Source organism: Aquarana catesbeiana, linkage group LG01 (assembly GCF_042186555.1).
Source record: "Aquarana catesbeiana isolate 2022-GZ linkage group LG01, ASM4218655v1, whole genome shotgun sequence".
NCBI lineage: Eukaryota > Metazoa > Chordata > Amphibia > Anura > Ranidae > Aquarana > Aquarana catesbeiana.
The window spans coordinates 810,670,643-810,687,553 of record NC_133324.1 but is presented as its reverse complement, the minus strand read 5'-3'; the positions used below and the strand labels follow the sequence as shown (position 1 = coordinate 810,687,553).

The following is a 16,911-nucleotide window of genomic DNA, read 5'->3' as shown; positions in this document are numbered from 1 at the left end:
GGGTGCTGGTGAGGCTGCATTAATGGGCGCTGGTAGGCTGCATTTGATGGGTGCTGGTAGGCTGCATTTGATGGGCGCTGGTGAGGCTGCATTAATGGGTGCTGGTAGGCTGCATTTGATGGGCGCTGGTGAGGCTGCATTGATGGGCGCTGGCGAGGCTGCATTGATGGGTGCTGGTAGGATGCATTTGATGGGCGCTGGTAGGCTGCATTGATGGGCGCTGGTGAGGCTGCATTAATGTGCGCTGGTAGGCTGCATTGATGGGCGCTGGTGAGGCTGCATTAATGTGCGCTGGTAGGCTGCATTGATGGGCGCTGGTGAGGCTGCATTAATGGGCACTGTTAGGCTGCACTGATGGGCGCTGGTGAGGCTGAATTGATGGGCGCTGGTAGGCTGCATTTGATGGGCGCTGGTAGGCTGCATTGATGGGCGCTGGTGAGGCTGCATTAATGGGTGCTGGTAGGCTGCATTTGATGGGCGCTGTTAGGCTGCATTTGATGGGCGCTGGTGAGACTGCATTTATGAGCGCTGGTGAGGCTGCAATAATGGGTGCTGGTAGGCTGCATTTGATGGGCGCTGGTAGGCTGCATTTGATGGGTGCTGGTGAGGCTGCATTAATGGGCGCTGGTAGGCTGCATTGATAGGCGCTGGTGAGGCTGCATTTATTGGGCGCTTCATTAAAAAGGTGGGGTATACATGGGCAGGGCAAAGGGGGTGGAGTAAGGGGTGGAGCCAAGGGGGGAGGCAGCAAAATGAGGTTTCACCTAGGATGTCAAAAATCCTTGCACCAGCCCTGTTTGGGGGCTGCACCTTAATGGAATTCTAAGTAGAAAGAGGGGGGAGGGGATAGGGGTTGTAAACTTCTCCTATTCCTGATCCCTATGAAGGATCTATAGGGATGGATGTGTTCTATCATACAATACAACATTGTACTGAGAGTGTAGGAATGTGAGCATGTTGGAAGTTAGCCCTGATCACAGAGGTGGCACTGTCATTGGACCGGTGAGGGGTGGCAGTGCCCGCCTGGCACACAGAGCTGTCATTGTGTGCACTGCCTGCTGCAGCCTGGTGTATGGGCGGGGCGAGGGGCGGAGTCTCGGGTGTACAGACACAAACACATCGCACTGCTCCTTCCCCGATCACCGGGGATATCACTGCGGACAGCTCTGCCCCCCTCCTCCCATGAAGAGGCCCCGGCCGGCCGGATCATGGCGCCCTCAGGCCCGAGCAGTGTGAAGAGGAGGTGCCGGAGGTGTCTGTACTGGATCCCGGTCTTCTTCATCACCATCATCGTCTGCTGGTCCTACTACGCCTATGTCATCCAGCTGTGTATAGGTGAGTCCATGGGGGAGGGGACACACCGATCTGTCCGCACACAACTCCGGCCTCTCGTGTACTCATCGCTCACAGTCTGGGGCTGGAGTCGTACCGTGTATGGGAGGCGATCAGATCCACTCACTTAGATCACACATCTCTATACTGTACTATCTATAGGAGAAACATCACACAGGGTGTCCTCACATAGATACAAATTGTATTCCTGGATGGAGGCAAATCATTGCAGGACAACTCAACACCTCGGCCAGGCTATTATGTACAAGTGCTGTCACCTGTGTACACCATGATCGGCTGTCATCTGTATATCATCTGTCACCTGTGTACCCTGATCGGCTGTCACCTTTGTACTGTGATCAGCTGTCACCTGTACACTATGATTGGCTATCTGTATATCATCTGTCCCCTGTGTACCCTGATGGCTATCTGTATATCATCTGTCACCTGTGTGTGATCAGTTGTCATCTTTGTACCATGATCAGCTGTAACCTGTGTACCGCAATCAGCTGTCACCTGTGTATCATGATCGGCTGTCACCTGGGTACACCATGATCGGCTATCTGTATATCATCTGTCACCTGTGTACCGTGATCAGCTGTCACCTGTACACCATGATCAGCTGTCATCTGTATATCATCTGTCACCTGTGTACCCTGATCAGCTGTCATCTTTGTACCATGATCAGCTGTCACCTGTACACTATGATTGGCTATCTGTATATCATCTGTCCCCTGTACACCATGATTGGCTATCTGTATATCATCTGTCCCCTGTGTACCCTGATGGCTATCTGTATATCATCTGTCACCTGTGTGTGATCAGTTGTCATCTTTGTACCATGATCAGCTGTAACCTGTGTACCGCAATCAGCTGTCACCTGTGTATCATGATCGGCTGTCACCTGGGTACACCATGATCGGCTATCTGTATATCATCTGTCACCTGTGTACCGTGATCAGCTGTCACCTGTACACCATGATCAGCTGTCATCTGTATATCATCTGTCACCTGTGTACCCTGATCAGCTGTCATCTTTGTACCATGATCAGCTGTCACCTGTACACTATGATTGGCTATCTGTATATCATCTGTCCCCTGTACACCATGATTGGCTATCTGTATATCATCTGTCCCCTGTGTACCCTGATCAGTTATTACCTGCGTATCATGGTCAGCTGTCACCCATCTATCATGTTATCTGTCCCCCCAGCTGAATGTGGACATTTCTATCATCTGTCTCCTCTATGTATCCCGTGTTCTGTGTAGCATGTATGTTGTGTCCCATGTTTAGAATAATATTATGAATATAATAATAGGACACAAGGTGTTGCTGTGTGACTAGTGGACAGTGTCAGACATTGGTGGTGCTGGGATGACAGTCTGTAGTAGAAGAGAAATGAATACATCATTAGGGAAGTACATAGAGTATTTGAAGTCTTTTAGTGTCTGGATTTCATACTATATAGTAATTGTATCCAAACATTTCATTCTGAAAGAGCGGAAGAAATGTCCATCCTGCAGGATCCATTCATTCCCCGGCACCTCGCAGTGTGCACTTTTCTTGTATTATAATGAATGTATTGGCAGTATGTGGGGAGATCTCCTTCCTATGTGAATGACAAATGTACCTTCCCTGATGTCTGGAAACTATCCATGTGTTTTATAGGAAGCCATTGGATATTTTATGCTGAATAGGTATGGTATACTTGTCTGTGTAGTATGAAGGAGCATTAAAGAAAATGATACATAGTGTGCATAGACATCATACACGGCTTTCTCTCTGACTTTTGTGAGAGTTTGCAAGGAAGGGAGGGGGGGGTGAGTCATAAGAGGGCCAATGAGAGTTGCAGAGCTGGAGGTGTGCATCTTTGTAAACAAAGGAAGTGAACAGCAGCTTCAGCTGCCCACAATTAAAATGTTTGCAGCCAGACTCAGTGGAGGGAGGTTTCTGCAGCATATTTGGCAAGTACAGAATCACAGTATATGTGAAATAATATGCAAAGTGTTTGGAGGGAAGCTTCAGAATGGCAAAGATGTTTTTATTACAAATTATGTGAGCAGACTGCTGTTCCTCTTTAAAATGATTGTAAACCTCCAAAATGAAAAATGAACAAAGCACATTCCTCTATAGTGTGTACTTGCCCCCAATCCAAAGTGTGATTTCTCTGTGATCTTTCTTCCCTCTGCTATCTGTATGAGTCACTTCTAATAGGATAGATACTGTATGTGGTCACCAGACAATGCTGTCCGCACACAGCGGGTGATTGACAGCCCCTTGACAGGGGTCTCCAAACTTTCTAAACATAGTGTCTGTTTTCTCTCCTTCAGACTTAAGGGGGGCTGGACCCTGGCCACTGGAAGTAGAAAAGGTCAATTGGTGTCAGTGGGAAGAATTGTACGCTATTGTTGGTGTAATTGAAAGGAAGTGTGCCCCATTATTAGTGTCAATAAGCCCCATTGTTGCTGTCACTGGGAGGAATTGTGCCCCTTCATTGTTGTCAGGTGGGGGGAATGATGCCCAACTGTTGGTATCAGTGGATGAAAATATTGCCCCAAGGGCCAGATCAAAGCAAGGAAAGGGTCGGATCTGGCCCCCGGGCCCTATGAGACTGTGTAGGTGGAGGGTCCATTCCTTTCACTCAGGTCTCAGATTACACTGGCCTCTCCTTACTATGCTGAGCTGTGTGTGACATCAGATCCCTGCTCCCTGCCTTCTGGAGTTGAGAAATAACCTTTGATCTGTGTACATTGAATGGCTGTAGAGACGAGAAGACTGCAGATAAACAGGTACTTACCCCAATCCAAAGCACTGAGTGTGATTTCCGTGTTCTCTCTTCCCTTAAACTATCTGTATGATTCACATCTGATAGGATAGATATGTGGTCACTAGACAATGCTGGTAGATGGCACCACCCTCACACAGCAGGTGATTGACAGCTTCAGCTGTCCATGTTTCTCTATGACAAGGGTCTCAAAACTTTATAAACATAGAGTCAGTTTACTCTCCTTCAGACTTAAGGTGGGGGGGGGGGGGGGGGGGGGCTGGACTTTGGCCACTGGTAATAGAAAATGTCCTGAATTCAGTGGAGGTAAACAATGCCCCATCTTTGGTGTCAGTGGGAGGAATAGAGTCCAATTGTTGGTGTCAGTGGGAGGAATTATACCCTATTGTTGGTGTCATTGGAAAGAATTGTGCCCCATCATTGGTGTCAATGAGCCCCATTGTTGCTGTCATTGGGAGAAATTGTGCCCCTTCATTGGTGTCAGTTGGGGGAATTATGCCCCATTGTTGGTATCAGTGGGTAAAAAAAAAAGCAAGCAAGCAAGCAACAGGTCGGATCTGGCCCCCAGGGTGCAGTTTGGAAGCCACAGCCCTAGGAGACTGTGTAGAGGAGGGTTGTGTTTATTCCCTCCACTCAGGTCTCAGTTTACACTCAGCTCTCCTTATTATGCTGTGCTGTGTGTGGGGTCAGATCCCTACTCCTGCCTTCTGGGGGTTGACAAATAGCCTTTGATCTGTGTGCTTTGGATGGCTTTAAAAAAGAGAAGACTACAGATAAACAGGTACAACTTATGTCGGAGGATTTGTTTCATCTCTGTGTATCACCTGAGGATAGTCACTTCACTGGGTATATGTGAGGGTTTACATACACGTTACATGAATTTGTGTTGGGGTGTCAGGTATAGCAAAAATTCTGTAAGCTTCAGGGCTCATTTATACTGTTGCATTTTAATATAACGCACTAAATTGTATTTCTACAACTCCCCTATAATCTCACAACTGCAGAGCAGTGCATTTTGAAAAATACAATATGTCTGTTTTCTTCTTTACTGCATTTTATTGCAGAGGATTAAAATAAATAGGGAGTGTGGGCAATATGGTGACAACCCTACAGAGGCTGTAGAAGCCTGCAGAACGTTGTCACCAGGAAGAGCTAGAAATCGCACTGCACTGAATGACACAGGAAGAGGTCTGTCTTCCTGTGCGATTCAGGTGTGGACCGGCCTCAGTGTGCTTATAAATAAGTCTATTTTCTTTACATTTTTTTTTGTTTCAAAAGCCATAGCAATAGTTTGATGAACGGCAGTCTGAAAACACGAACCGTACAATAATGTCCATTGGGACCGCTCTGTGAAAAAAGTGCCCAAATGCCCAAAAACAAAGTTTTTGGGCATTTTTCAACCATATAGATAGACAAAAAATTGACACATGTAACCAGCAGAAGACTATGTTCACACTTTTACGTGGCGGGAATGCGCAGCACCCCCATGCATCTTGCGAAAACATGCGGGAATGTGGGCCACAACGCATAGTAACAGGCACTTTTTTTGTGCATAGGGCAACCTATTGAAATTAAGGAGCTGCCTTAAACGCAATACATGGAAACACGCAAATACACACAACTGCTTCATTTTACTTAGTTGTGAACAGAACCTTAAAGAGTAGCAGCAATAACATTGTCATCACTCTATACATGGAACCTTCTTTGTTTTCTTTTTTATTGTATATATAAAGCCCCAACCTTTTTTTTTGTGTTTGATAGAGTAAGGAAGGGTTAAAACTACCACCAGGTTATTTATTTTCTATCTGTCAACAATAAATGACAAACTCCCCAATCCACTAGCTTAAAGTGCTTGTTCACACGTGTGGCTGTTATTTGTGCCTCCGTAAAAAGCGATCTCTGGTGGATCGCTTTTCAGCGGGCATTTAACAGATGATGAGGTCAAAATGCTGACCTACCATACCACAACCGCGTGTATTGCTCGCTGTAGCGAGGCGATGTGTTGTGACCCCATTCACTTGAGATTTTGGAGGTACATGGCTGGCATGCTGTCTGTTTCTTATTATTGAGCTATAACTTGGTGTCAGCATACGCTGAGCACCCCAGAATTGGGCGTATGGGCAACGCTGTATCCTGGCCTAGGGCAGCACTTTGCAGGGGGGCAGCATGGAAAGAGCCCCCGCCGGCTTGCGCTACACTGTTAGTGTAACGCCAGTCTTATGGGGCGGACTGGGCTGAGAGGCAAATTAGCCTAGCGCCTCCGTAAATCGGCCGCACTGCTTCTGGTATGAGGCGGCCGGCATTCCGCAACTGTGGGGGGGGGGTTGCGCCGCTTCTAATTTTGACTGTCCTCTCATCCTGGACCATAAACCTTCCACACTGTGCTATATGTTTTCTGCTGCACCATTGGCATGGTTATATCTTCTTAGTCCTCTCCATAAAATTATCAGAAATTTGTGCTTAACCACTTGCCGACCACCGCACGGCGATGTACATCCAAAGTTTGGCGGCGGATATCGTTGTTATGGCAGCAGCTAGCTGCCATAACCCCAGTATCCCCGTTTTTGTGTGGCGGTCGGCTTTCAGATAAAAGTGGTCCCTGCGGCGGATTTGCAGTGAGATCACTTTTATCGGTGGCGGGAGAGGGGCCCCCTCCACCGCGATCCAGTGCCCTCCGCCGCTTACCGGAGCTGTCGATAGCGGCAGAGGCGATCGCGTCTGTCTCCCTTCTGTGCCTGGAGACGAGTGAGGCTAAGATGGCGCCCACTCATCTCCATGACACTGCTGGGCAGAAGCGACGTCAAAACGCCTCTTAAAGGCACATTTTTTTCAATGTCATTTTTTTTTTTATTGCATTTTTGTGTAAATATGAGATCTGAGGTCTTTTTGACCCCAGATCTCATATTTAAGAGGTCCTGTCATGCTTTTTTCTATTACAAGGGATGTTTACATTCCTTGTAATAGGAATAAAAGTAACACAATCTTTTTTTTTAAAACAGTGTAAAAATAAACAAAATAATGTAAAATAAATAATAATAAAAAAAAAAAACCCTGTCCCGACGAGCTCGCGCGCAGAAGCGAACGCATACGTGAGTAGCGCCCGCATATGAAAACGACTTTCAAACCACACATGTGAGGTATCGCCGTGACCGGTAGAGCAAGAGCAATAATTCTAGTCCTAGACCTCCTCTGTAACGCAAAACATGCAACTTGTAGAATTTTTTAAACGTCGCCTATAGAAATTTTTGAGGGTAAAAGTTTGACGCCATTCCATGAGCGGGGGCAATTTTGAAGCATGACATGTTGGGTATCAATTTACTTGGCGTAACATTATATTTCACAATATAAAAAAAAAATTGGGCTAACTTTACTGTTGTCTTATTTTTTTATTCAAAAAAGTGAATTTTTTTCCAAAAAAAGTGCACTTATAAGACCGCTGTGCAAATACGGTGCAAAAAAAAGTAATGCATTGACTGCCATTTTATTCTCTAGGGTGTTAGAAAAAAACAATATATAAAAAAACCTGTTTTAAACATGTAAACACCTAAAATCCAAAACGAGGCTGGTCCTTAAGTGGTTAAAGCAGAACTATAGGCAACACTTTTTTTTTTCATTTTGGATAGACTAAGGGAGGGTTATAGCCCCTGTCAGTTTATTTTTTGCCATCCCTTTCCCATTGCAGAGATCTCCCTTCACCTCCTGCCCCATAGCCAAACAGGAAGTGAGAGGAAATCTCATAGGGAATCCACCCCCCCCCCCAGGCCCACAGAACTAGTGTCCCCACTCGAAAATTTCAGGGCGGGTCTTAAACAGAAAGGGGTGTGGCCTTGACAGGAAGGGGTGGTCATATTTAAATTAGGGGGTGCACAAGTTTAGTCAGGCCTAGGGCAGCACAAAACCTAATTACACTACTGGGTATGGGTATAGTGTCAGATATATTGGATTGTTTTCTAGCAGTACAGTACTTACGAGTCTAATCCTTATCTGCTCTGTCCAAAACTAGAAAAATGTTGCCTTTCCATACACTGAAAATATACAGCATTTGTAGAGTTGTGGAAGGTTTTCTTCATGGCTTGTAATTCTTTAATCACTTGTTGCCCAAGCCAATTCTGACACTTCTCATATACAGTACATGTAAAAATCTGCATTTTTTTAATTAGATAAATATGTAGAACCCCAAAACATTTTTAATTTCTGAAAGCAAAGGCCCTGGAGAAAATGTTGGGTAATGCAATTGTTTATGTCACACAATATTTGAACAGCGGTATCTTAACCACTTCAGCCCCGGAAGGATTTACCCCCTTCCTGACCAGAGCATTTTTTGCGATTCGGCACTGCGTCGCTTTAGCGGACAATTGCGTGGTCGTGCGACGTTGCACCCAACATAATTGACGTCCTTTTTTTTTCCACAAATAGAGCTTTCTTTTGATGGTATTTGATCACCTCTGCTGTTTTTTTTTTTTGCGCTATAAGCAAAAAAAGAGCAACAATTTTGAAAAAAAAAGCATTTTTTTTTACTTTTTGCTATAACAAATATCCCCCAAAAATATATAAAAAAACAAATTTCTTCCATAGTTTAGGCCGATATGTATTCTTCTACATATTTTTGGTAAAAAAAAATCTCAATAAGTTTATATTGATTGGTTTGCACAAACGTTATAGCGTCTACAAAATAGGGGATAGATTTATGGCATTTTTATTATTAATTTTTTTTTTTGCTAGTAATGGCGGCGATCTGTGATTTTTATCGGGACTGCGACATTATGGCGGACAGATTGGACACTTTTGACACTATTTTGGGACCATTGTCATTTATACAGCGATCAGAGCTACAAATAGCCACTGATTACTGTATAAATGACACTGGCAGGGAAGGGTTAAACATTAAGGGGTGATCAAGGGGTTAAGTGTGTCCTAGGAAGGTGTTCTAACTGTAGGGGGGATGGGCTACTTTCAGCATTACAGAGATCACTGCTCCCGATGACAGGGAGCAGTAGATCCCTGTCATGTCACTAGGCAGAACAGGGAAATGCCTTGTTTACAACCTTAATAACCTTTGATCTGTGTACATTGTATGGCTGTAGAGAAGAGAAGACTGCAGCTAAACAGGTACTTACCCCAATCCAAAGCAATGAGTGTGATTTCAATTGCAATTGCGGGCCGCTGTCGAACATAGAGTGGCGGGCGTGCGTGATAGGTGGCAAATTTAAAGAGACATACAGGTACGCCCATTTGCCTGCCTGTGCCATTCTGCCGATGTATATGTGTGTGCGGCGGTCAGCAAGTGGTTAAACACAAATTTTCAGGAAAAAATACATATAAATGAATTTGAGTGCACATAAACACAATGTAATACATAATATTTGGTAAAATATAAAAGATGATGTTACACCGAGTAAATAGATACCTAACATACCACACTTTAAAATTGAGCACATCCATGAAGTGGCGACAAACTGCCATACCTTAAAATCTACTTTGGGAAAACTTTTACAGGTTACTAGTTTAGTGTTAAACAGGAAATCTGGTGTTAGAATTATTGCTTTCACTCTGCTGTTCGTGGCAATACGTCACATGTAAGGTGCAATCACTGTCTACACATGTGTGCAGGACCTACGTATGCGTTCACATTTGCACAACGGGCACAGGGGCTCTTTAAATTTCTTATCTTATTTTGTTATCATTTAATTTTTTTTTACACTATCTCTTTATTTTTTGATTAACTCTCAAAAATGTTTTATCAACTGTATTGCTAGTGACAGGTACTCTTTACTGCGACATGTGGAGTCTGTTAAACCCCCAGATCTCTCCCTGTCCTGAAAAGCATTTTCCGAACAAACTGAGATAAATTTGATCAGGTGCTTACAAGCTTGTAAACAACAAACCATAACCGAAAGTGACAAATTCCTAGTTGCTTCTGGTCTCTTACACCATAGAGATGATTGGTGAATGGAAGTTCCTTCTTCATCTCTATGGTAAGCTGACTCAACCACCCACATCAGTCCCAGGCTTCTCGGTGGAACAGGAGGGCACAGGAAGGGCAGCGGGTGAGGTGAGGGACCTCCTGTAAAAGTGATTGGGTGGTTGTATAGCCGCTTGATCACTTTTACAATAAAGAGCAGCGCTGGCTCTAAAAAATGGTACCAGAATGCAGCTGCAGCCATCATCCTGATAGAACCACTGAAAGCCATTCATCGATTAAGCTAATTAAATGTGAACTCTAGTTACTGTGTGTCACTATACTTTGCAGGTCATCATTGAATGTGCTTTTTCTGTGCTGAGTGTGAATTTTTGATGTAAATTAGCAGAGATGAGCTGATTTCCTCTGGCCTCTTCCCCTCAATTACAGACCTTGTTAGACTTTTTCTAAGCCATCCTCCTCGATCATTAGCTTACTATCCATTATCCCTCAATTGGAGTTTAGGGCAGGGTAGTGCAGCACTATTCTGGCTAAAATGAGAATCACAATTGTTGTGCTTAGAATAAAGAGATCACAATTCTCTCACGATGCTCGCAGTGTAACATCATCTTTCACATTATATAAAAAAATTGGGCTAACTTTACTGTCTATTTTTTTTTTTTTTCAATTCATTGAAGTGTATTTTTTCCCAAAAAATTGCATTTGAAAGACCGCTGCGCAAATACAGTGTGACATAAAATATTGCAACAACCATCATTTTATTCTCTAGGGTCTGCTAAAAATATATATATAATATTTAGGGGTTCTAAGTAATTTTCTAGTAAAAAATACAGATTTTAACTTGAAAGTGTCAGAAAAAGGCTTAGTCTTTAAGTGGTTAAACTGACCTCATTTACAGACTGAAGTTCATGCCTTTGATCTAAGAACCAAAAGATACATTGTTTATAGTTGAAATAAACAGAAAAATAAACGTAGTTGTGCGCTGCCACAACTAAACGAATTAAGGTTTATAGGTATAATTCTCTCAGCGCTGAGTAATGTTGATAAACATTTGCCAGCTTTTTTTTTGGACAACTCTAAACAGAGAACAGCTCTGCACTTGTTACATAGAATTGTAAAAATGCCGGATTAAGATCGTTAGGGGGGTTGAATCGAGATTTTTTTTAACGATTATTCCAACTTCCCTGTGTACCAATATACCATTAATGTACCTCATTGCAGAAACGAAAAAGCTTTCTATTTGTCCTAGACCAGGCCTTAGCTTAGCCTGAGTTTCCCGCTGCTACATTAGCCATCCTGAATTTGGCTTGTACACTTGGCGGTCATTTATTGCAGCCGCGGGAAAACGCAAAACACACAGGTCAAAACATTCCTATCCTGTACGCGATTCTTCTACATTCAGGAGAGGGAGGTTGAGGGAGGTTCAACTAACAGCAGCAGCAGCTCCTAAACTCTGCTAAAAGCCTATGTGTACTTTATGGAGTTGAGTTTAGGAGCTTTGGCAAAATTAAAACAACCAAAAGCTCCCTGCACCTCTCCCCTTCTTCCACACCTCCACAGGTACATGCGTTCACAATGCAATCAGTGATCACCATTCTCACTAAATATAAAGCCATCAATTTTATTTTTCTATCTTGTATAGATTGCATAGATAACTCATTTGGCAGAGTGTGCAGGAGCTGAGCAATCACAGCCTATATAGAGATGAGCTGTAGTATTGAAAACAGGAGAAGTGTGTCTTGTAAGTCATGTAAGCTCACCATACATTAACCAATCTTGTTGTACAAATTCCTTTAGATCGACTATCAACTATGTAGTGCAAGAGCCTACCTGATTGGACACAATGGTGTGTCTCCCTATTATATATTTTTGGTAAATTTAAAGGATATTATACAATCAGATTGTAGAGCTTATGGCCTTTATACACCTAAAATGAACTCGTAGCACTTTCAGTGCCATGATTTGTTAAGGGCACACCAAACGCAGGAGCAAACACACATTTCGCCGTGTGAAGAAACAAGCGACAAAAGCAGCAAAATGCAGAGTAAAAAACATGCAAGCACGCCAAAATATCATCATACATTACATAGTTTGGAAAAATAAAACCCCTAAAGCAGGGGTAGGCAACCCGGGGCCCTCCAGCTGTTGCAGAACTACAAGTCCCATCACGCCCCTGGGAGTAATTGTGGCTGCCAGCCTTGCAATGCCTCATGGGAAATGTAGTTCCACGACAGCTGGAGGGCCCCAAGTTGCCTACCCCTGCCTTAAAGGGTAATTCCATATTTGTGGGAAAAAAATATAAAAAAAAAAAATAATATAGCAGACATAATTGCGACACAAGTCATATTGTTATTGAATGTTATTAAAAATGATCTTTCCTTTTCAATCTGCAGCTCTGTAATTTTCTGTAAAATGCAATGCAATATGACTACGTGGAGGTGTTCATTACACAGAATGTGTGTAAAGTACACCCCCCAGAAACATAATTTCCTGCGTGATTGGCACAATGATTTTCCCAGAAGTCTGCACTAAGATACAGATCAGATATCTGGCATCCCCTGCAACAAAAATGTCATTTTTAGTGAGTTACCCCCAAAGGAAAATCAAATCTGAAGGGATGCAGGCCCTGTGGCCTCTCCTCATTAGAGCCCTGCAGGTGCAGCAGCAGATTGATAATTATTAAACCACTCCCATGCAGATTCACTTTCCACATGGATACAGACAAACAAACAGTTATTTCTTCAGAATAACAAATGGTAGGAAATATGCAAAAGTTGTTATAATCCCTGCAATGTACATAAATCACCCAGCGGGGAATGTTTTTTCTTAACAAAAGTGGAGTTACTCTTTAAAGTATTCATCATATTTGCTAAATGTATTTGTAACTAAGCAGTAAAGAAAAAAAAGCATTGCTAGTAGGCGTGATGACACCTAAGCATTGATGAAGCACTTTAGAGCTTTCAGGGGATGTTTTTTCCACAGCTGGTGTTCTGGCTTCATACTGTGTCTTGAGAGACACTGAAGTGGCAGAATATTGGACATGCTACAAAAATAACTGCATTTAGATAAATAGGTCAGAGTATTTGTCATGGCCTGCTAGCTGGACCTTATCGACTTAAAAAAAAATAAAATAAAATGCCATTATGCTTTTGGGGGGTTTTAGAAGACTTGATTATGCACTAACAAAGGGGGGTATTTACTAAAGGCAAATGCACATTGCACTACAAGTGCACTTGGAAGTGCAGTCGCTGTAGATCTGAGGGGGACATGCAAGGAAAATAAAAAATATCATTTTAGCTTGCACATGATTGGATGATAAAATCAGCAGATCTTCCCCTCAGATCTACAGCGACTGCACTTTCAAGTGCACTTTCAGTGCAATTTCAAATGCACTTGCAGTGCACTTGAAGTGCAGAGTGGATTTGCCTTTAGTAAATAACCCCCAATGCCATATTAATGTTGTCAAATTGGATATCTTTTAGATTGACTGAAAACAGGATTTTTATATTCAGTTTTTCATTTGCTCCTAGCTTTACTCTGAATTCATTGATACCCTGAATCATTTTTACAGCGTTTATATATTTGTATGCCATGACTGGCTTCAAGAATATGTTGGCAGAACTTCCTTCCCTCTTGAAGCCCAGTTCACACTGTTGCGTTGTGTTAGCGAATGAGCATTAACATGCATTACAATAGGGAAGCCCCTTTCTTTGAATACATTTGTAATAAATACTATAGTATAAAATCTCAAATGGCAGTTTACCTTGGGTTGTGGTGTGATGCGATGCGCGTCCTTTGGATAGGTTCATTCAGAATGAATGGTACTATATTGCACCAACGTGTGCATAGCGCACACGTTACTGCAGCACAATGGAGTGAATGAGCCTAAAAATGCAGAACAATCTCATCAATGTATTTTTTTAGGGTGTTCAGTTGCTAAATACATCTATATATTAGGGATAGGTGATCATAATCTGAGTATTCGAAAGAAAGACTCAGTGGGGTTGATTTGCTAAAGCCAAATAGACTGTGCACTTTGCAAAATGCAGTTGCACTCTGCAAGTGCAATTGCTCCAAAATTTAGTAAATGATGTAAAGCTCCACTTTGCAAAGAATACCCAATCAAGTGCCAGAAAAATAAAAAAAACAGCATTTGTGCTTGCACATAATTGGATGATGGAAGTCAACAGAGCTTCTGCTCCTTTACTAAGCTCTGGAGCAACTGCACTTGCAAAGTGCACAGTCTATTTGCCATTAGTAAATCAACCCCAAGGTGTCATAGTGGAGAAATGTAAATATTATTTCAGAGATGTTTTCTGTTAATCTCCACTGGCTATAGGGATGTGTAATTAATTGTTTGACCCATGTGGCCACAGAGTGGAGTTCAGTGTTGGTACCTTAAAAGGCTTTTATTTCCTACAAATGTGTGCGTTCGTACAATATAAACTGATGGTTTGATTTACGATTTGCACAATGTACAGATTGGTCTAGCCAACAATTTTCTCATTGCTCACTTGCAAAATATAATGGAAAAATGTATCAGTGCTGTACCGGGTGTGTCCTTATGAATACTTGCATTAGCAGTGAAGGAATCTTTGGACGGTAATTATTAAAATGTCCTCACGTTTCGTTTGCTGCAGCATCTTGTGGCACATTGGGATCAATCCCTGTCTGATCTGCTGGGGGCACAGCTCTCGCATTGCTGCAAACGCCGGATGATCTACTGCTGGATAACATCAATAAGGACGCAGGGTCACAAATGTCTCATCTGCAGTAAAAAACTGGCATGACAAGTGGGCTTACAGACACTGCAGTTAATACATACTTAAAATACTAAAGCATATACTGAGAGGAGCATTAAGGACCAAAAGATATACAGTGCCTTGAAAAAGTATTCATACCCCTTGAAATTTTCCACATTTTGTCATGTTACAGCCAAAAACATAAACGTATTTTATGTGATAGACCAACACAAAGTGGCACATAATTGTGAAGTGGAAGGAAAATGATAAATGGTTTTACATTTTCTTTACAAATAAATATCTGAAAAGTGTGGGGTGCATTTGTATTCAGCCCCCCTGAGTCAATACTTTGTAGAACGATCTTTCGCTGCAATTACAGCTGCAAGTCTTTTTGGGTATGTCTCTACCAGCTTTGTACATCTAGAGAATTACATTTGTGTCATTCCTATTTGCAAAATAGCTCAAGTTCTGTCAGATTGGATGGAGAGCGTCTGTGAACGGCAATTTTCAAGTCTTGCCACAGATTCTCAATTGGATTTAGGTCTGGACTTTGACGGGGCCATTCTAACACATGGATATGCTTTGATCTAAACCATTCCATTGTAGCTCTGGCTGTATGTTTGGGGTTTTTGTCCTGCTGGAAGGTGAACCTCTACCCCAGTCTCAAGTCTTTTGCAGACTCTAACAGGTTTTCTTCTAAGATTGCCCTGTATTTGGCTCCATCCATCTTCCCATCAACTCTGCTTATCTGTCCCTGCTGAAGAAAGGCATCCCCACAACACGATGCTGCCACCACCATGTTTCACGGTGGGGATGGTGTGTACAAGGTGATGTGCAGTGTAAGTTTTCCGCCACACATAGCGTTTTGCTTTTAGGCCAAAAAAGTAAAATTTTGGTCTCATCTGACCTAAGCACCTTCTTCCACATGTTTGCTGTGTCCCCCACATGGCTTCTCGCAAACTGCAAACTGGACTTCTTATGCATTTCTTTCAACAATGGCTTTCTTCTTGTCACTCTTCCATAAAGGCCAGATTTGTGGAGTGCACAACTAATAGTTGTCCTGTGGACAGATTCTCCCACCTGAGTTGTGGATTTCTGCAGCTCCTCCAGAGTTACCATGGGCCTCTTGGCTGCATCTCTGATTAATGCTCTCCTTGTCCAGATTGTCAGTTTAGGTGGACAGCCATGTCTTGGTAGCAGTGGCATTGGAAGGGGGGGTTCTGGGGGGCCGGAGCCCCGAGTGGGCCCCCAAAAAGCCCCGGGTTTCGGGCATTCACAATTGTATTGTTAGCCCCAAGTCTGAGCGGCCGTATGCAAAGCGTCAGACAGTCACAGACTGTCTCACTCAGCACAGCCAGCGGGGATCGATCCGACTCCGAGCGCGGCCAGTGAGTGACATAACAAGTCCCACCTCTTGGACCCTACAGCGCCTATGATGGACATCACACTGGTCCAATGCCGGGACCGTGGGACGTGTGACGTCCATCATAGGGTGCCGCCGGTCCAAGAGGCGTGAATGACACTGCGCCGTGCTGAGCACTATGAAATCCAGCACTCGCTCTGTGTAAATGGGCGGGCCACAGGGCAGCTCTTCTAACCTGGGTCTGGCTACCTGGTGCGTGCAGCCTGCTGTCTGAATGGTCACGAATGGGATGGGCACACCGCACACTACAGGTAAGGCTGAGCTACAGAGGGTCAATAGGTCACCTGAAGTCTGACGCGGAAAAGTTAGATAGGTCAGTGCAGGTGTCAGGAAGGTCAGCGCATGTGTCAGGTAAGTCAGTGCATGCGTCAGGTAGGTCAGTGCAGGTGTCAGGTAGGTCAGTGCAGGTGTCAGGAAGGTCAGTGCATGTGTCAGGTAAGTCAGTGCATGTGTCAGGTAGGTCAGTGCAGGTATCAGGTAGGTCAGTGCAGGTGTCAGGTAGGTCAGTTCAGGTATCAGGTAGGTCGGTGCAGGTGTCAGGCAGGTCAGTGCATGTGTCAGGGGGGTAAGTGCATGTTTCCAGTAGGTCAGTTTAGTGGTCAGCATTGATAGGCACTGGTGAGCCAGGCAGCAGCCAGCAAGTGAGCCTGAAAACACCCCCCCCCCCCCCCCCCCGCCGAGCGAAAACCTCACCCCCCCCGGTGCCAG

The 16,911-nt window shown here is 43.7% G+C and overlaps 1 protein-coding gene across 2 annotated transcripts in view; it reads left to right on the top strand.

The window, feature by feature from the left end:
- The first annotated feature begins 870 nt into the window (after positions 1-870).
- ZDHHC2 (zDHHC palmitoyltransferase 2) overlaps positions 871-16,911 on the top strand; it is a 167,985-nt gene continuing 151,944 nt past the window's right edge. Inside the window, exon 1 of one of the 2 annotated variants that reach the window (XM_073608151.1) lies at positions 871-1,335. In XM_073608151.1, the coding sequence (XP_073464252.1) occupies positions 1,209-1,335 (127 nt within the window). In that variant the 5' untranslated portion in view covers positions 871-1,208. The remainder of the gene's footprint in view (positions 1,336-16,911) is intronic. The other variant, XM_073608141.1, reaches the window with a different exon arrangement.